This window comes from Homarus americanus, unplaced genomic scaffold, assembly GCF_018991925.1.
Source record: "Homarus americanus isolate GMGI-L3 unplaced genomic scaffold, GMGI_Hamer_2.0 scaffold28057, whole genome shotgun sequence".
NCBI classification, from domain to species: domain Eukaryota; kingdom Metazoa; phylum Arthropoda; class Malacostraca; order Decapoda; family Nephropidae; genus Homarus; species Homarus americanus.
In genome coordinates this window covers 26416-47500 of record NW_024753417.1, presented here as the reverse complement: position 1 = coordinate 47500, position 21085 = coordinate 26416, and the positions used below count along the sequence as shown (strand labels likewise).

The following is a 21085-nucleotide window of genomic DNA, read 5'->3' as shown; positions in this document are numbered from 1 at the left end:
GGTGACCCAGGGGCTATAGGGACTAATTACTGTACACTGTGGGTAGGTCTGGGCTGACCCAGAACCTGCCCAGGGACCAATTATTGTTACTGCTGTGGGTGAGTCTGGGTGACAGGAACCTGCCCAGGGACCAATTACTGTGCACTGTGGGTGGTCTAGGTGACCAGGAACCTGTCTGAGGACCAGTGCTGTACACTGTGGGTGAGTCTAGGTGACCCAGGAACCTGCCCAGGGGACCAGTGCTGTACACTGTGGGTGGTCTAGATGCCAGGAACCTCTTGGGGACCAGTGCTGCACTGTAGGTGAGTCTAGGTGACCAGGAACCAACCCAGGGACCAGTGCCACACTGTGGGTGAGTCTGGGTGACAGGAACCAGCCAGGGGACCAGTGCACAGCACACTATGGGTGGTCTAGGTGACAGGAACCTGTCCAGGGACCAATTACTGTACACCTTGGTGAGTCTAGGTGACAGTTACCTGTCCAGGGACAATTACTGTACACTGTAGGTGAGTCTAGGTGACCCAGGAACCTGTCCAGGGACCAATTACTGTACACTGTAGGTGAGTCTAGGTGACCCAGGAACCTGTCCAGGGACCAATTACTGTACACTGTAGGTGAGTCTAGGTGACCCAGGAACCTGTCCAGGGACCAATTACTGTACACTGTAGGTGAGTCTAGGTGACCCAGGAACCTGTCCAGGGACCAATTACTGTACACTGTAGGTGAGTCTAGGTGACCCAGTTACCTGTCCAGGGACCAATTACTGTACACTGTAGGTGAGTCTAGGTGACCCAGGAACCTGTCCAGGGTTTATCTGGTGGTGAAGGTTTGTTTGTACTTAATTAGTTATTAAGTTTATCTGGTGGTGAAGGTTTGTTTGTACTTAATTAGTTATTAAGTTTATCTGGTGGTGAAGGTTTGTTTGTACTTAATTAGTTATTAAGTTTATCTGGTGGTGAAGGTTTGTTTGTACTTAATTAGTTATTAAGTTTATCTGGTGGTGAAGGTTTGTTTGTACTTAATTAGTTATTAAGTTTATCTGGTGGTGAAGGTTTGTTTGTACTTAATTAGTTATTAAGTTTATCTGGTGGTGAAGGTTTGTTTGTACTTAATTAGTTATTAAGTTTACCTGGTGGTGAAGGTTTGTTTGTACTTAATTAGTTATTAAGCTTACCTGGTGGTGAAGGTTTGTTTGTACCGCCTCACAGTGCTGGTATCGGTCGCACAGGAACCATCTTACTGGTGCTCCACTTGCTAGACCAGTTGAACACCTCTGGCTTCCTGGACCCTCATCAGGCTCTTGTGGACCTGAGGAATGGACGCCCAAGGCTGGTGGAGAACTCAGTAAGTCTCCTCCACCTATTTCAGTACTGCTACCTAACACGATAATTTATTTATGTTTTAACCTAACCTAACCCTAACCTTACGTAACCTAACCTAATCTAACCTAACCTTACGTAACCTAACCTATTCTAACCTAACCTTACGTAACCTAACCTAACCTAACCTTACGTAACCTAACCTAACCTAACCTTACGTAACCTAACCTATCCTAACCTAACCTTACGTAACCTAGCCTAACCTAACCATACGTAACCTAACCTAACCTAACCTAACCTAACCTAACCTAACCTAACCTATCCTAATCTAACCTTACATAACCTAACCTTACGTAACCTAACCGAACCTAACCTTACGTAACCTAACCTAACCTAACCTAACCTAACCTAACCTAACCTAACCTAACCTAACCTAACGTATCACATGGCCACATAGGTGCAAGTGGCTGATTCAATAACACCAAATATCTTGAAATTTATCCTCCTTGTCATGATGTCAGTCTTAGGATAACCTTGTGTTTGATGGGTAACTCAACTCTCGAGGCCTTGGTACCGTGATAAGAGATGAGTTATAGCAAGATAGAAAATAAGGAATATATATTTAATATTATAGCTATATTACACAATTATGGCACAGTATTGTTACATTACTAATAATAACACATTCGTTGCATTATTTCACTTTTATTATTATTATCACTTTATTATGTTTTGACAACACTTCAGTATTGGTATGTTACAGATACAGTACGTGTTTGGTCACAAGCTGTTGTTGGAGGTCCTCTCAGACATCAAGACGAGCTTTACTTGCAGTGCCTTCCTGAGTGAAGTGGAGGGTCTTCGTGTACCCCAGCCTCCCTCCAACACTTCCCTCATACACCAACAGTACCAGGTGAGTGAGACAGTCCCCAGCCTCCCTCCAACACCACCACCACCACCCTCATACTCCACCACCACCACCCTCATACTCCACCACCAACCTCATTCTCCACCACCACCACCCTCATACTCCACCACCAACCTCATACTCCACCACCACCCTTATACTCCACCACCACCACCACCCCTACTCCACCACCACCCCTTATACTCCACCACCACCACCTCATACCTCCACACTAATTCTTTATACTCCACCACCACCACCACCCTCATACTCCACCACCAACTTTCATACTCCACCACCAACCCCATACTCCACCACTCACCCTTATACTCCACCACCACCACCACCCTCATACTCCACCACCAACCCTTACACTCCACCACCAGCAACCCCATACTCCACCACCACTAACCTCATACTTCACCACCAACCTCATACTCCACCACCACCAACCCCACTCCACCTCACCAACTCTTACACTCCACCACCACCACCCCCATATTCCACCTCAACTCACCCTTATACTCCACCACCACCAACCTCATACTCCACCACCACCAACCCTATACTCCACCACCACCACCCCATACTCCACCTCACCAACTTATACTCCACCACCACCACCTCATACTCCACCACTCACTCACCCTTGCTACCCACCACTCACCCTTATACTCCACCACCACCAACCTCATACTCCACCACCACCTCAACCTCATACTCCACCACCACCAACCTCATACTCCACCACCACCTCAACCTCATACTCCACCACCAACTCCCATACCTCCCACCACCACCACCCCTCATACTCCACCACCACCCTTTATACTCCACCACCACCTCAACCTTTATACTCCACCACCACCAACCTTCATCCTTCTCACCACCAACCCTACATACTCCACCACCACCACCCTCATACTCCACCACCAACCTCATACTCCACCACCACCACCCTCATACTCCACCACCACCCTTATACTCCACCACCACCACCCTCATACTCCACCACCACCCTTATACTCCACCACCACCACCCTCATACTCCACCACCACCCTTATACTCCACCACCACCACCCTCATACTCCACCACCAACCTCATACTCCAACGCTACACTACGTCTTGAATGGTGAGGAAATAGAACCTTATAGGGACAGATCCAAGCACGGCACTTTATCTCTGGTGACAAGATAGCTAATATACTAAGGCTGTATCCACACTTCTCATCTTGTACTGTAAATACTCTGTAACACTCAACGCCACGATAACCTGATCACTGGGGTCTGATAAACACCCTTTGTGGCCTCTACTCTGTAAACTAATTTGCGATACCGCTCACAAGTATAGGGTGCACAATAAAGTAGCTGCTATAAGCGTCACTCATAGTCAGTTGAGCTTCCGTTCAGTTTTATATAATGATTGAAACAAATTTATTTATTTATTTATTTATTTATTTATTTATTTATTTATCTATTTTGTTTGTTTCTTTATTTTATTTATGTTTGCAGAAAATTAAGAGCTTCCCAAAGAACCTTAAATTCAACTTCGGCCTCAACCCAGAGTGTGCTCATCTCAACAGAACCCGTAACATCTTACCTGGTGAGTGAGGAGTCCTAACACTGTATCTCTCTGTCCTAACACTATATCTCTCTGTCCTAACACTGTATCTCTCTGTCCTAACACTGTATCTCTCTGTCCTAACACTGTATCTCTCTGTCCTAACACTGTATCTCTCTGTCCTAACACTGTATCTCTCTGTCCTAACACTGTATCTCTCTGTCCTAACACTGTATCTCTCCTTCTATATCTCTCTGTCCTAACACTGTATCTCTGTCTAACACTGTATCTCTCTCCTAGCACTGTATATCTCCTGTCCTAACACTTATCTCTCTGTCCCTAACACTGTATCTCTCTGTCCTAACACTATATCTCTCTGTCCCTGCTCTGTATCTCTCTGTCCCTAACACTATATCTCTCTGTCCCTAACACTGTCTCTCTGTCCTAACACTATATCTCTCTGTCCCTAACCTGTATCTCTCTGTCCCTAACACTGTATCTCTCTGTCCCTGCTGTATCTCTCTGTCTAACACTGTATCTCTCTGTCTAACACTGTATCTCTCTGTCCCTAACACTGTATCTCTCTGTCCCTAAGACTGTATCTCTCTCCCTAAGACTGTATCTCTCTCTCCTAACACTGTATCTCTCTGTCTCCTATCCTGTATCTCTCTGTCCTATCCTGTATCTCTCTGTCCCTACTGTATCTCTCTCCCCAACACTGTATCTCTCTAACACTGTATCTCTCTCCTAACACTGTATCTCTCTCTCTCCCCTGTCTCTCTCTCTAACACTGTATCTCTCTCTCCTACTTACTGTATCTCTCTCCTAACACTGTATCTCTATCCTAACACTGTATCTCCTGTCCCTACTGTATCTCTCTGTCCCTAACACTGTATCTCCCTGTCCCTAAAGCTGCATCTCTCTGTCCCTAACACTCTCTCTCTCTCCTAACACTGTATCTCCCTGTCCCTGCTGCCTGTATCTCTCTGTCCCTACTGTATCTCTCTGTCCCTGCACTGATCTCTCTGTCCCTACTGCTGTATCTCTCTGTCTCACTGCATCTCTGTCTCTTACTGTATCTCTCTGTCCCTGCTTAACACTGTATCTCTCTATCCCTAACACTGTATCTCTCTGTCTGTATCTCTCTTTCCCCAACACTGTCTCTTTTCCCCTTACTGTATCTCTCTATCCTAACACTGTATCTCTCTGTCCCTAACACTGTATCTCTCTCTCCCTAACACTGTATCTCTCTGTCCCCTTACTGTATCTCTCTTCCCTAACACTGTATCTCTCTCTCCCTAACACTGTATCTCTCTTTCCTAACACTGTATCTCTTTTCCCTAACACTGTATCTCTCTATCTAACACTGTATCTCTCTGTCCCTGCTTGTATCTCTCTGTCTAACACTGTATCTCTCTCTCCTCACACTGTATCTCTCTGTCCCTGCTACTGTGTCTCTCTCTGTCCTAACACTCTTATCTCTCTCTCCTAACACTGCTGTCTCTCTGTCCCCCTTACTGTATCTCTCTGTCCCTAACACTGTATCTCTCTGTCCTGTATCTCTCTCTTTCCTAACCTGTATCTCTCTATCCCTAACACTGTATCTCTCTGTCCCTAACACTGTATCTCTCTCTCCCTAACACTGTATCTCTCTGTCCTAACACTGTATCTCTCTGTCCCTGCTACTGTCTCTCTGTCCTTGCTGTATCTCTCTATCCCTACTGCATCTCTTTCCCTAACACTGTATCTCTCTTTCCTGCTGTATCTCTTTCCCTAACACTGTATCTCTCTATCTAACACTGTATCTCTCTATCCCTAACACTGTATCTCTCTATCCTAACACTGTATCTCTCCTCCTAACACTGTATCTCTCCCCTAACACTGTCTCTCTTTCCTAACACTGTCTCTCTATCCTGTACTGTATCTCTCTGTCCCTAACACTGTATCCTCTCTCCCTACTGTATCTCTCTGTCCCTGCTGTATCTCTCTGTCCCTGCTGTATCTCTCTGTCCCTGCACTGTATCTCTCTATCCTAACACTGTATCTCTCTCTCTATCCCTAACACTGTATCTCTCTTTCTAACACTGTATCTCTTTCCCTACACTGTATCTCTCTTTCCCTGCACTGTATCTCTCTATCCTAACATATCATCTCTTCCCTACACTGTATCTCTCTCTCTAACACTGTATCTCTCTGTCTGCACTGTATCTCTCTGTCCCTAACACTGTATCTCTCTGTCCCTGCTTACTGTATCTCTCTTTCCTAACACTGTATCTCTCTATCCTAACACTGTATCTCTCTGTCCTAACACTGTATCTCTCTCTCCTAACACTGTATCTCTCTGTCCTAACACTGTATCTCTCTGTCCTAACACTGTATCTCTCTGTCCTAACACTGTATCTCTCTCCTAACACTGTATCTCTCTATCCTAACACTGTATCTCTCTATCCTAACACTGTATCTCTCTTTCCTAACACTGTATCTCTCTTTCCTAACACTGTATCTCTCTTTCCTAACACTGTATCTCTCTTTCCTAGCTTTGTATCTCTCTATCCTAACCTGTATCTCTCTATCCCTGCTTCCTGTATCTCTCTATCCTAACAATGTATCTCTCTGTCTAACACTTATCTCTCTCTCCCTAACACTGTATCTCTCTATCCCTATGCTTATCTCTCTGTCCCTAACACTTGTCTCTCTTTCCTAACACTGTATCTCTCTGTCCCTAACACTGTATCTCTCTGTCCCTAACACTGTATCTCTCTCTCCCTAACACTGTATCTCTCTATCCCTAACACTGTATCTCTCTGTCTGCTACTGTATCTCTCTTTCCTAACACTGTCTCTCTGTCCTAACACTGTATCTCTCTGTCCTGCTTGCTGCTATCTCTCTATCCTGCACTGTATCTCTCTATAACACTGTATCTCTCTATCTCTTGCTGCATCTCTATTCTGCTTACTGTATCTCTGTCCCTAACACTGTATCTCTCTATACACTGCTTCTCTATCCCTAACACTGTATCTCTCTGTCCTGCTACTGTATCTCTCTTCCCTACTACTGTATCTCTCTTTCCCTGCTGTATCTCTCTATCTTACTGTATCTCTCCTACACTACTCTTGTCTCTCTCCTAACATGCATCTCTGTCCTAACACATCTCTCTGTCCTGCTTACTGTATCTCTCTATCCTAACACTGTATCTCTCTTTCCCTAACACTGTATCTCTCTTTCCCTAACTGCTTCCCCTTGTCTCTCTGTCTAACACTGTATCTCTCTGTTCCCAACACTGTATCTCTTATCCCTCTGTCTCTATCTCTAACACTGTATCTCTCTCTCCCTAACACTGTATCTCCCTGCTGGCACTTGTATCTCTCTGTCCTGGCACTGCTGTCTCTCTGTCCTAACAGTGTCTCTTATTCCTAGCACTGTATCTCTCTGTTCCTCAGACTGTCTCTTTCTGGCACTGTGTCTCCCTGCCCTGGCACTTGTCTTACCCAACACCTATCTCTCTGTCCTGTGCTTATGTCTCTCTTCCTGTGTCTCTCTCTGTCCTTACTGTATCTCCTGTCCCTAACACTGTATCTCTCTGTCCTAGCACTGTATCTCTTCCCTGTGTCTCTCTTTCCCTATGTATCTCTCTTTCCTAACACTGTCTCTCTATCCCTTGTATCTCTCTGTCCTAACACTGTATCTCTCTATCCCTAACACTGTATCTCTCCTTCCTAACACTGTATATACCTGCTTACTTTGTATCTTAACACCCCAACACTGTGTCTCTCTGTCCTGTGCTCACTGTATACTGTGTCCTAACATGTCTCTCTCCTAACACTGTATCTCTCTTGATACTGCACTTGTCTCTCTGTCCTGGCACTTGTGTCTCTCTCTCCTAGCACTGTATCTCTCTGTCCTAACACTGTATCTCTGTCCTGCTTACTGTGCATCTCTCAGCACCTAGCACTGTATCTAACCTGCCCATCTCTCTCTTTCTTCACTGTATCTCTCTGTCTGCTCTCTCTGTCCCTGTATGTCTCTCTGTCCCTAACACTGTCTCTCTGTCCTGTCTCTGTCCCCAACCACTCTGCCCCAACACTGTATCTCTCTGTCCTGTGCTTGTCTCTCTGTCCCTGTTCCTGCTTACTGTATCTCTCTATTCCTAACATCTCTCTGTCCTCATGTCTCTCTGTCCTGCTATCTCTCTCCTATCACTTATCTCTCTTCTAACTGTGTCTCTCTTTCCTGGCACTGTGTCTCTCTTTCCTGTACTGTCTCTCTCTCCTGCTTGCATCTCTCTATCCCTGCTAGCCTGTATCCTCCTATCCCTAACACTGCATCTCTCTGTCCTGTGACATGTATCTCTCTTGTCCCTTGCTGTATCTCTCTCTCCTAGCACTGTATCTCTCATCCTGCCTGTCTCTCTGTCTCCTCTCTGTCCCTGCTTACTGTATCTCTCTTCTAACACTGTATCTCTCTGTCCCTGCTGTCTCTCTCTCCCTAACACTGTATCTCTCTGTCCTGCTGTCTCTCTGTCCTAACCCATGTCTCTTTCCCTGCTTACCCTGTCTCTTCTGTGCCACCATCTCTCTGTCCCTAACTGTCTGTCTGTCTCTCTGTCCTTCCCCATCTCTTCCATTCTCCCCTCACTTGTCTCTCTTGTCCCTGCTTGCTGTATCTCTCTGTCCTAGCAATTTGTCTCTCTCTACCTGTACTTACATCTCTCTGTCCTAACACTGTATCTCTCTTGTCCTAGCACTGTGTCTCTTATCCTACTGTATCTCTCTGTCTGTATCTCTCTGTACAGCACTGTATCTCTCTTATCCTGCTCTCTCTTCCTGCTCCATCTCTCTTTCCCAGCACTTCTCTCTGTCCTTACTGTATCTCTCTGTCTGCTGTATCTATCACAACACTGTGTCTCTTCTTATCAGCACTGTACTCAGCATGTCTCTCTGTCCTAACACTTGTCTCTGTCCAACACTTGTCTCTCTTTCTGCTTACTGTGTCTCACTTAAACCTCTGTCCACAGCACTATCTCTCTGCTCGCTGTGTCTCTCTAACACTACATCTCTCTGTCCCTAAGCACTCTGTCTCTCCACCAGCACATTGTCTCTCTCCTGCCTGGCACTTGTCTTCTCTTCTGGCGCTTGTGTCTCTCTATCCCTAGCACTGTATCTCTCTCTCCTTACTTGTCTCTCTGTCCTAGCACTGTCTCTCTGTCCCAACACTGTATCTCTCTCCTGTCTCTCTGTCTAACACTGTATCTCTCTGTCTGCTCCAATAACCTCTGTCTCTCTAACCCTTGCTGTGTCTCTCTGTCTAACACTGTCTCTCTGTCCATAACACTTGTATCTCCTGTCCTGGCACTGTGTCTCTCTCTCCTAGCACCAGCATCTCTCTGTCCCTAGCTTGCTGTGTCTCTCTGTCCTAACACCTTATCTATATGCCTGTCTCTGTCCTGCTGTGTCTCTCTATGCAACGCAGCGTATATATCCTGCTGTGTCTCTCTGTCCTACGTATCTCTCTGTGCAACGCAGCATCTCTGTCCTGCGCTGCGTATATCTTCCTGGCACTGTGTCTCTATATCACTGTATCTCTCTCTGGCCGCAGCGTCTCTGTCCTGGCAACACTGTACCTCGTTAAACTGCGTGTCTCTTACCTATCCCCTCTCTCTCGCAACAGGTCTATCCCCAGCCCTATATCACACCACGCGTTAATACCGCCTGTATCTCTCTCCTAGCACGTCTCTCTGTCCTGGCAGCAGCGTCATCTCTGTCCTGGCACTGGATATATCTCTGGCACAATGTATATCATGCAACGCGCTCTCTGTCTAACTGCGTCTATATCTCACCTGCCTTCATACTGAACACGTATATATATCACGCATATATCTGTCCCAACGCGTCTCTCTATCCCGCAGTATCTCTCTGTCTAACAGCGTATCTCTATCCTACACTGTGTCTCTCATACTCTTACTGTCTCTCTCCTGACAACGCTGTGTCTCTCTGTCCTAACCTATCTTGTCACCAACACTTGTCTCTCCTGGCACTGTGTCTCTGTCCTGGCACTGTATCTCTCTTTTCACTAACATGTGTCTCTCTATCCTAGCACTGTATCTCTCTTTCCTGCTGCTGTGTCTCTCTTTTACTGTATCTCTCTTTCCTAACACTGTATCTCTCTATCTGCTTAGCATCTCTCTATCTCTTAACACTGCTCTCTCTATCCTAACACCTGTATCTCTCTATCCCTAACACTGTCTCTCTCTCCCTGCTGTATCTCTCTGTCCTACACTGTATCTCTCTGTTCCTAACACTGCCTATCTCTTCCTGCTACTGTAATCTCTCTATCCCTGCCTGTATCTCTCTGTCCTGCTTACTCTCTGTCCCTAACACTGTATCTCTCTGTCCCCTGTATATCTCTCTCCTAACACTGTATCTCTCCACAACACTGTATCTCTCTGTCCTGTGCTGTTATCCCAACACTGTATCTCTCTATCCCTTTCTCTCTATCCTAACACTGTCTCTCTGTATCTTGTCCTGCACTGTATCTCTCTGTCCTGCACTGTATCTCTCTGTCCTAGCACTGTATCTCTCTCCTAGCACTGTATCTCTCTGTCTCTTATATAGCACCTGTAGTCTCTCTATCCTGCACTGTATCTCTCTCCAACACTGTGTCTCTCTCTAACACTTGTCTCTGTAACTGTCTCTGTCTGCTTGCTGTATCTCTCATCCTGCTGTATCTATCAACACCTGCTCTCCCTGCACTGTATCTCTCTGTCCTGCTGTATCTCTGCCTGCAACATCTCTCTGTCCACAACATCTCTCTTCCCTACTCCCCCCCTCCTTACCTGTCCACCCTCTCCTTACCTGTCTTTTCCTATCTCTTCTAACACTGTCTCTTCTTCCTAACACATCTCTCTGTCCTGCTACTGTCTCTCTGTCCTAACACTGTATCTCTCTCTCTAACCTGTATCTCTCTTCCCTACACTGTATCTCTCTGTCCCTGCTACTGTATCTCTCTCCTGTGTCTCTCTGTCCCTGCTGTGTCTCTCTGTCTAACACTGTATCTCTCTGTCTAACACTGTCTCTGTCCTAACACTGTATCTCTCTGTCCTAACATATCTGTCTAACACCTCTCTCTATCCTAACACTGCTGTCTCTCTGTCCTAGGGTTAGGTTAGGTTTGGTTATTTCTTGCACCATATAATGTATAAAGTTTGCTACAGTGCTTTTATTTTTGTCCAACACTATATGTATGTATGTGATAATAATATATAATGTAATGATAATAATATGTATGTTGTGTGTGTGTATGTATGTGTGTCTGTGATAATAATAATAATAATATTAATAATAATAGTAATGTAATGTGTAATAATAATAATATTAATAATAATAATAATATAATGTATATATATTAATAATGATAATAATAATAACAGTGATATGTATTGATAATAAAAATATATGTATTAATATGTAATAATATGTATATGTATGTATGTATATATATGATATGTATATATGTATATATATGTATATATATATATAAAAATAAATACTTATTTTTAGTGAGAGATTAATAGTATATATTTATGTAGTCCAACAGCCGACAGCCGGATAGTGTACCTGCAGAACCTGACAGGCAGCGCTAATGGCTTTTACATCAACGCTGTTCGGGTCAACGCCTTGGAACAAACGGTGCGTCATGCTTATTGGTCGAACAATTTGTGTTTGATTTATCACACACACACACACACCTCCTGTCACTATATAACTTTTGACAACCCTCGAACCTTCACATATACCTGAAAGAATGAAATAAATAAATGAAATGAATAAATGAAATGAATAAATAAATAAAATAGACGAAAAATGTTATGACGGGTAACGTTACAAGACTGAGCTGATCATTATATCCAAGATCATACACCAATACTAAGATATGTTCACGATATACAGGACGCATATATCGTTGCTGACTACCCACCAGCACACACTGGTGACGTCTGAAGATGGTATTATGAAATGCCTCTGTGGGTGTTGATTCTAGCTTCAGAAAGAAATAAATTATCCCTCTTTGTCCTCCTCACTAACACCCATGCTTGTCCTCTCCTCCTCCTCCTCCGCCTCCTCCTCACTAACACCAATGCTTCTCCTCCTCCTCCTCCTCCTCTCACCAACACCCAGCCCTTCCTCCTCCTCTCCCTCCTCCTCTCTCTCTAACACCCAGTAATTTGTCCTCCTCCTCCTCCTCCTCACCAACACCCAGTAAGCTGTCCTCCTCCTCCTCTCCTCCTCCTCCTCCTCTCATTAACACCCAGTAGCTGTCTCTCCTCCTCCTCCCTCCTCCACTAACCCAGTAAGCTGTCCTCCTCCTCCTCCTCTCCTAACACCCAGTAAGCTGTCCTCCTTCTCCTCCTCCTCCTGCCAGTAGTTGTCCTCTCCTCCTCCTCTCCCACCCAACACCCAGTAAGTGTCCTCCTCCTCCTCCTCCTCCCTCCTCACCCTCCTCCTCCTCCTCCCTCCTCTCCTCATCCTCCTCCTCCTCCCCCAACACCCAGATAGTGTCTCCTCCCTCCTCCTCCTCCCCTCTCCACCCCTTACCCAAGTGTCCTCCTCCTCCCTCCTCCTCCTCCTCTCCAACACCCCATCGTGTCCTCCTCCCTCCTCCTCCTCACCCAACACCCAGTAAAGTGTCCTCCTCCTCCTCTCCTCTCCACCAACGCAATAAGTGTCCTCCCCTCCCCTCCTCACCCAACACCCAGTAAGTGTCCTCCTCCTCCTCCCAAAGTCCTCCCTCCTCCTCTCACCAACCCAGTAAAGTGTTCCTCCTCCTCCTCCTCTCCCACCAACACCCAGTAAAGTGTCCTCCTCCTCCTCTCCCCCAGTAAGTGTCTCCTCTCCCTCTCTCCCTCCAGTAAATGTCCTCCTCCCCTCCTCCTCCCCTGCTACCCAAAGGTGTCCTCTCCTCCTCTCCCCAACACCCAGCGTGTCCTCCTCCTCCCCTCCTCCCTGTAAAGTGTCCTCCTCCTCCTCCTCTCACCCAACACCCATGAGTGTCCTCCTCCTCTCCTCTCCCCCAACTTACCCAGTAAGTGTCCTCCCTCTCCTCCTCCTCCTCCCCCTTGTGTCCTCCTCCCTCCTCTCACCAACACCCAGTAGTGTCCTCCTCTCCTCCTCTCCTCACCCAACACCCAGTAAGGTGTCCTCCTCCTCCTCCTCCTCTCCACCCAGCAAGGTGTCCTCCTCTCCTCCTCCTCCTCACCAACACCCAGTAAGGTGTCTCTCCTCCTCCTCCTCCTCACCAACACCCAGTAAGAGTGTCCTCCTCCTCCTCTCCCACCAACACCCAGTAAGTGTCCTCCTCCTCCCTCCCTCACCCCACACCAATGGGTGTCCTCCTCCTCCTCCTCCTCTAACACCCAGTAAGAGTGTCCTCCTCCCTCTCCTCCCTCATCTCTACCCAGTAAGTGTCCTCCTCCCTCCCTCTCATCAACACCCAGTAAGTGTCCTCCTCCTCCTCCTCCTCTCCCCAACACCCAGAAGTGTCCTCCTCCTCCCTCCTCTCCTCACCAACCCAGTAAGTGTCCTCTCCCTCCTCCTCCTCACCAACACAGTAAAGTGTCCTCCTCCCCTCTCCTCCTCCTCCTCCCTCCTCTCTCCCCAACACAGTAAGGTGTCCTCCTCCTCCTCCTCCTCCTCCCCTCTCCCCAACACCCAGAAGGTGTCCTCCTCCTCCTCCTCCCCTCCTCCTCCTCCTTCCACCCAACACCCAGTAAGGTGTCTCTCCTCCTCCTCTCCACCCACTATGTGTCCTCCTCCTCCTCTCCCACTTACCCAATGAGTGTCCTCCTCCTCCTCCTCTCACCAACACCAGCAAGTGTCCTCCTCCTCCTCTCCTCCCACCAACACCCAGTAAAGTGTCCTCCTCCTCCTCCTCCTCACCAACACCCAGAAAGTGTCCTCCTCTCCTCCCCTCCCTCCTCTACTCAAGTAAGTGTCCTCCTCCTCCTCTCCTCCCCTCCCCCTACGTGTGTCCTCCCCTCCTCCTCTCCACAACACAGTAAGTGTCCTCCTCTCCCTCCTCTCCAACACCCAGAAGTGTCCTCCTCTCCTCCTCCTCTCCTCAACACCCCAGTAAGTGTCCTCCTCCTCCCTCCTCCTCCTCACCAACACCCAGTAAGTGTCCTCCTCCTCCCTCCTCCCCAGCACCCAATGGTGTCCTCCTCTCCTCCTCTCCACCCAACACCCCAGTAAGGTGTCTCCTCCTCCTCCTCTCCTCACCCAACACCCAGTAAGGTGTCCTCCTCCTCCTCTCCTCCTCACCAACACAGTAAAGTGTCCTCCTCCTCCTCCTCCTCCCACCTACCCAGTAAAGTGTCCTCCTCCCCTCCTCCTCCTCTCCTGCTTACCTTAAAGTGTCCTCCTCCTCCTCCTCCTCCCCTCACCCAACACCCAATGCGTGTCCTCCCCTCCTCCTCCTCCTCACCTTGTAAGTGTCCTCCTCCTCTCCTCCTCCCCCTTGCAGTAAAGTGTCCTCCCTCCTCCTCCTCCTCTTCACCCTGTGCTGTCCTCCTCCTCCTCCCTCTCCCACCCCTGCAGTAAAGTGTCCTCCTCCTCCTCCTCCTCTCCTGCTTACCCCATGAAGTGTCCTCCTCCTCCTCCTCCTCCTCCTCCTCCTCCTCACCCTTTGTGCTTGTCTCCTCCTCCTCCTCCTCCCACCTGCTTCCAGTAAGGTGTCCTCCTCCTCCTCCTCACTCCTTTTGATAGTGTCCTCCTCTCCTCCTCCTCTCCCACCCCAGTAAAGTGTCCTCCTCCTCCTCCTCCTCCTCCACTCCTTGTAAAGTGTCCTCCTCCTCCTCCTCCTCCTCCTCCCTCCCACCCCGTAAAATGTCCTCCTCCTCCTCCTCCTCCTCTCTCCTCAGTAGTGTCCTCCTCCTCCTCCCCTCCTCCTCTCTTGTCGTGTCCTCCTCCTCCTCCTCTCCCCCCCTTTTGTGTGTCCCCTCCTCCTCCCTCCTCCCCTTTAGTAGGCCTCCTCCCTCTCCTCCTCCTCCTCACCCCAACACCCAGTGGTGTCCTCCTCCTCCTCCTCCTCTCCTCCTGCCCCAGTAAGGTGTCCTCTCCCTCCTCCTCCTCTCCCACCCCTTTTCCAGAGTGTCCTCCTCCTCCTCCTCCTCACCTTCCAGTAAGGTGTCTCCTCCTCCTCCTCCTCCTCTCCTCTTGCAATGGTGTCCTCCTCCTCCTCCTCCTCCACTAACAGTAGAGTGTCCTCCTCCTCCTCCTCCTCCTCCCTCCAGTAAAGTGTCCTCCTCCCTCCTCCCACCCAAAAATGTCCTCCTCCTCCCCTCCTCACAACACCCAGGTGTCCTCCTCCTCCTCCCTCACCTTTAGTAAGTGTCCCTCTCCTCTCCTCCCCTAACACCCAATCGTGTCCTCCTCCTCCTCCTCCTCCTCACCCAACACCCAGTGAATGTCCTCCTCCTCCTCCTCTCACCCTTGCAATGGTGTCCTCCTCCTCCTCCTCCTCCCCTCGTCGTGTCCTCCTCCTCCTCCTCCTCCTCCTACCCAATGCTGTCCTCCTCCTCTCTCCTCCTCCACTCTTGCAATAGCTGTCCTCCTCCTCCTCCTCCTCCACCTAACACCCAGTAGGTGTCCTCCTCCTCCTCTCCTCCTCACCCAACACCCATTAAGGTGTCCTCCTCCTCCTCCTCCTCCCCTACTTCCAGTAAGTGTCCTCCTCCTCCTCCTCCTCACCACCAGCAATGCAGGTGTCCTCCTCCCTCCTCCTCCTCCTCCCTTGTCATGTCCTCCTCCTCTCCTCCTCCTCTACCCCCAGTAAAGTGTCCTCCTCCTCCTCCTCCTCCTCCTCCTGCTTACAGTAGTGTCCTCCTCCTCCTCCTCCTCCTCCTCCTCACAACACAGCAAAGTGTCCTCCTCCTCCTCCTCCTCCTCACCCAACACCCAGTAAGTGTCCTCCTCCCCTCCTCCTCCTCACCCAACACCCAGTAAGTGCCTCCTCCCTCCTCCTCCTCCTCCTCCCACCCAACACCCAGTAAGTGTCCTCCTCTCCCCTCCTCCTCCTCACACCCAGTAAGAGTGTCCTCCTCCTCCCTCCTCCTCCTCCACCCAACACCCAGTAAGGTGTCCTCCTCCCTCCTCCTCCTCCTCCTCACAACACCCAGTAAGGTGTCCTCCTCCTCCTCCTCCTCCTCTCCCCTACCCAGTAAGGTGTCCTCTCCTCCTCCTCCCCTCCTCCTCACCTAACCCCAGTAAGTGTCCTCCTCCTCCTCCTCCTCCTCCTCCCACCGCAGTAAAGTGTCCTCCTCCTCCTCCTCCTCCTCTCCCCCCAACACCGTAAAGTGTCCTCCTCCTCCTCCTCCTCCTCTCCCACCTTGTAAGTGTCCTCCTCCTCCCTCCTCCTCCTCCTCCCCACTCCCAATAAGTGTCCTCCTCTCCTCCTCTCCTCCTCCCCAACACAGTAAAGTGTCCTCTCTCCTCCTCCCTCCTCCACCTTACCCCGTAAGTGTCCTCCTCCTCCTCCTCCTCCTCTCCCCACCACCCAAGTAAGTCCCTCCTCCTCCTCCCTCCCTCCCTCCCTCCTCTCACCCAACACCCAGCCAAGTGTCCTCCTCCTCCTCCTCTCCTCCTCCCTGCAGTAGTGTCCTCCCTCCTCCTCCTCCTCACCCAACACCCAGTAAGAGTGTCCTCTCCTCCTCCTCCTCCTCCTCACCAACCCAGTAAGGTGTCCTCCCTCCTCCTCCTCCTCCTCCACCCAGCAATGCGTGCCCTCCTCCTCCTCCTCCTCCTCCTCCACCAACACCCAGTAAAGTGTCCTCCTCCTCCTCCTCCTCCTCCTCACAACAGCCAATGAGTGTCCTCCTCCTCCTCTCCTCCCAACACCCAGTAAAGTGTCCTCCTCTCCTCCCTCCCACCCAACACCCAGTGTCCTCCCCTCCTCCTCCCTCCTCCCCTCACCCAACACCCAGTAAGGCTCCTCCTCCTCCTCCTCCTCCTCCCCACTAACACCCAAAGTGTCCTCCTCCTCCTCCTCCTCCTCCTCCTCCTCCTCACCCACACCCAGTAAAGTGTCCCCCCTCCTCCTCCTCCCTCCTCCCCTCCTCCCCTCACCCAACACCCAGTAAGTGTCCTCCTCCTCCTCCTCCTCCTCCTCCTCCTCCCTCCTCCCCACCCAACACCCAGTAGAGTGTCCTCCTCCCTCCTCTCCTCCTCCTCACCAACACCCAGTAGGTGTCCTCCCTCCTCCTCTCCTCCTCACTAACACCCAGTAAGGTGTCCTCCTCCTCTCCTCCTCCTCCTCCTTCTCCTCACCCAACACCCAGTGGAGTGTCCTCCCCTCCTCCTCCTCCTCTCCTCCCTGCCCCATTAAAAGTGTCCTCTCCTCCTCCTCCTCCTCCTCCTCTCCTCCTCACCAACACCCAGTAAGTGTCCTCCTCCCTCTCCTCCTCTTCACCCAACACCCAGTAAGTGTCCTCCTCCCTCCTCTCCTCCTCCTCACCACCCAACCACCCAGTAAATGTCCTCTCCTCCTCCTCCCTCCTCCTCCCTCCCCTCCCACAACACCCAATAAAGTGTCTCCTCCCTCCTCCTCCCTCCTCCTCATCCCACCCAGCTGTCCGTGTCCTCCTCCTCCTCCTCCTCCTCCCTCCTCCTCCTCCTCCCCTCACCTCAATGAGTGTCCTCCTCCTCCTCCCCTCCTTACCCAACACCCAGTAAGAGTGTCCTCCTCCTCCTCCTCCTCCTCCTCTCCACCCCAACACCCAGTAGGTGTCCTCCTCCCTCCTCCTCCTCCTCCTCCTCCTCCTCCTCCCTCTCACCCAACACCCAGTAAAGTGTCCTCCTCCTCCCTCCTCCTCCTACCAACACCCAGTAAAGTGTCCTCTCCTCCTCCTCCTCTCCTCCTCCTCTCCTCCTCCTCCTCCCCCAGCACCAGTAAGTGTCCTCCTCCTCCTCCTCCTCCTCCCTCCTCCTCCCAATAAGTGTCCTCCTCCTCCTCCTCCTCCTCCTCCTCCTCCTCTCCTGCTGTAAGTGTCCTCCTCCTCCTCCTCCTCCTCCCTGCAGTAAGTGTCCTCCTCCTCCCTCCTCCTCCCTCTCCTCTCCCACCCAACACAATAAGTGTCCTCTCCTCCCTCCTCCCCTCCTCCCACCCACCCAGTAAGTGTCCTCCTCCTCCTCCTCCTCCTCCTCACCTTTTGTAGTGTCTCCTCCCTCCCCTCCCCTCACCTTTCAGTAGGTGTCCTCCTCCTCCTCCTCCTCCTCACCCAGCTACCCAGTAGGTGTCCTCCTCCTCCTCCTCCTCCTCACTAACACCCCAGTAAGGTGTCCTCCTCCTCCTCCTCCTCACCCAACCCAGTAAGGTGTCTCCTCCTCCTCCTCCTCCTCCTCCTCACCAACACCCTAAAAGGTGCTCCTCCCCCTCCTCCTCTCACTAACACCCAGTAAGAGTGTCCTCCTCCTCCTCCTCTCCTACTACCCAGTAAAGTGTCCTCCTCCCTCTCCTCCTCTCCTCCTCTCCCCTCCAACACCCAGTAAAGTGTCCTCCTCCTCCTCCTCCTCCTCACCAACAGCCTCCTCCTCCTCCTCCTCCTCCCCTCACCCCAACACCCAGTAAGTGTCCTCCTCCTCCTCCTCCTCCTCCTCCTCCTCCTCCCCTCACCAACACCCAGTAAAATGTCCTCCCCTCCCTCCTCCTCCTCCTCCCTCCACCCACTACCCAGTAAGTGTCCTCCTCCTCCTCCTCCTCCTCCTCCTCCTCCTCACCAGCACAGCAAGTGTCCTCCTCCTCCTCCTCCTCCTCACCCAACACCCAGTAGTGTCCTCCTCCTCCTCCTCCTCTCCACCCAACACCCAGTAAGGTGTCCTCCTCCTCCTCCTCCTCCTCCTCCTCCTCCTCACCACCACCCAGTAAGGTGTCCTCCTCCTCCTCCTCCTCCTCCTCACCAACACCCAGTAAAGTGTCTCCTCTCCTCCTCCTCCTCCTCCTCTTCCAATAAAGTGTCCTCTCCTCCTCCTCCCCTCCCCAACACCAATGTGTCTCCTCCTCCTCCTCCTCACCAACACCCAGTAAAGTGTCCTCCTCCTCCCTCTCCTCCTCCTCACCAACACCCAGTAAGTGTCCTCTCCCTCTCCTCCTCCCTCCTCACAACACCCAGTAAAGTGTCCTCTCCTCCTCCTCCTCCTCTCCCCAACACCCAATGCTGTGTCCTCCTCCTCCTCCTCCTCACTACTTGCAATGGTGTCCTCCTCCTCCTCCCTCCTCACAACACCCAATGCTTGTCCTCCTTCTCCTCCTCCTCCTCTCCCACCGCTGCCCAATGCATGTCCTCCTCCTCCTCCTCCTCCTCACTCTTACCCAATAAGTGTCTCCTCCCTCCTCCTCCTCCTCACTAACTTACCAGTAGCTGTCCTCCTTCTCCTCCTCCTCCCTCCTCCACCAACACCCAGTAAGCTGTCCTCCTCCTCCTCCCCTCCTCCCACCAACACCCAGTAAGCTGTCCTCCCTCCTCTCCTCCCTGCTTGCAGAAGGTGTCCTCCTTCTCCTCCTCCTCCTCCTCCCACACCCAGCTAGTGTCCTCCTCCTCCTCCTCCTCTCTACCCACTCCAGCTGTCCTCCTCCTCCTCCTCCTGCTTACCCAACTAAGCTGTCCTCCTTCTCCTCCTCCTCCTCCTCCCGCCCAATAAAGTGTCCTCCTCCTCCTCCCTCCTCACCAACACCCAGTAAGCTGTCCTCCTCCTCCTCCTCCCACACTGTCCTCCCTCCTCCTCCTCACCCTTTGTCCTCCTCCTCCTCCTCCTCCTCTCCACCAACACCCAATGGCTGTCCTCCTCCTCTCCTCCCCTCACCCAATGTGTCCCCTCCTCCTCCTCCTCCTCCTCCCACCCCTTGTAAGCTGTCCTCCTTCCTCCTCCTCCCCTTACTCCAGTAAGTGTCCTCCTCCTCCTCCTCCCTCCTCCAACACCCAGTAGCTGTCCTCCTTCTCCTCCTCCTCCCTAACACCCAATGCTGTCCTCCTTCTCCTCCTCCTCCTCACCCCAACACCCAATAGCTGTCTCCTCCTCCCTCCTCCTCCACTAACACTTTGATAAGGTGTCCTCCTCTCCTCCTCCTCCACCTTCAAAGCTGTGTCCTCCTCCTCCTCCTCCTCACTAACACCCAATGGCTGTCTCCTCCTCTCTCCTCCCCACTAACACCCAGTAAGTTGTCCTCCTCCTCCTCCTCCTCCTGCTTACCCAGTAAGCTGTCCTCCTCCTCCTCCTCTCCTCACTAACACCCCAGTAGCCTTCTCCTCCTCTCCTCCCTCCTCCTCCTCCCACTAACACCCAGTAAGCTTCCTCCTTCCTCCTCCTCACTAACACCCAGTAGCTTCCTCCTCTCCTCCTCCTCCTCACCCCTTACCCAATCGCCTCTCCTTCTCCTCCTCCACCTCACAACACCCAGTAAGTTGTCCTCCTCCTCCCTCCTCCTCCTCCTCCCTTACCCAGTAAGTGTCCTCCTTCTCCCTCCTCACTAACACCCAGTAAGCTGTCCTCCTCCTCCTCCTCCTCACCCAACACCCAGTAAGCTGCTTCTCCTCCTCCTCCTCCTCCTCACTAACACCCAGTAGAGTGTCCTCCTCCTCCTCACTAACACCCAGTAAGGTGTCCTCCTCCTCCTCCTCTTCCTCACCCATTGGCTTCCTCCTCCTCTCCTCCTTGCAAGCTTCCTCCTCCTCCTCCTGCAATGCTTCCTCCTCCTCCTCCTCCTCACCAACACCCAGTAAGCTGTCCTCCTCCTCCTCCTCTCACTAACACCCAGTAAGTTGTCCTCCTCCTCTCCTCTCCTGTCGCTGTCCTCCTCTCCTCCTCCTCACTAACACCCAATGCCTGTCCTCCTCCTCCTCCTCCTCACTAACACCCAGTGGTGTCCTCCCTCCTCCTCCTCTCTGCTGCAATGCTTTGTCTCCTCCTTCTCCTCCTCCTCCTTCTCCTCCTCCTCCCACCCAACACCCAGTGGCTGTCCTCTCCTCCTCCCCTCACTAACACCCAGTAAGCTGTCCTCCTTCTCCTCCTCCTCCCCCAGTAGCTGTCCTCCTCCTCCTCCTCCTCCTCCCCACCAGCACCCAAGTAAGCTGTCCTTCTCCTCCTCCTCCTCACTAACACCCAGTAAGTGTCCTCCTCCTCCTCCTCCCTCCTCCTCCTCACCTTGCAGTAAGCTGTCCTCCTCCTCCTCCTCCTCCTCCCAGTAAGTTGTCCTCCTCCCTCTCCTCCTCCCAACACCCAGTAAGCTGTCCTCCTCCTCCTCCTCCTCCTCCA

The 21085-nt window shown here is 51.2% G+C and overlaps 1 protein-coding gene across 1 annotated transcript in view; it reads left to right on the top strand.

Moving 5' to 3' along the window:
* LOC121855348 (receptor-type tyrosine-protein phosphatase alpha-like) overlaps positions 1-11785 on the top strand; it is a 12741-nt gene extending 956 nt beyond the window's left edge. Inside the window, exons 3-7 of the mRNA XM_042350243.1 lie at positions 1209-1344; positions 2083-2232; positions 3740-3830; positions 11382-11473; positions 11735-11785. Coding sequence (XP_042206177.1) covers positions 1209-1344; positions 2083-2232; positions 3740-3830; positions 11382-11473; positions 11735-11785 — 520 coding nt within the window. The remainder of the gene's footprint in view (positions 1-1208; positions 1345-2082; positions 2233-3739; positions 3831-11381; positions 11474-11734) is intronic.
* Positions 11786-21085: the final 9300 nt, after the last annotated feature.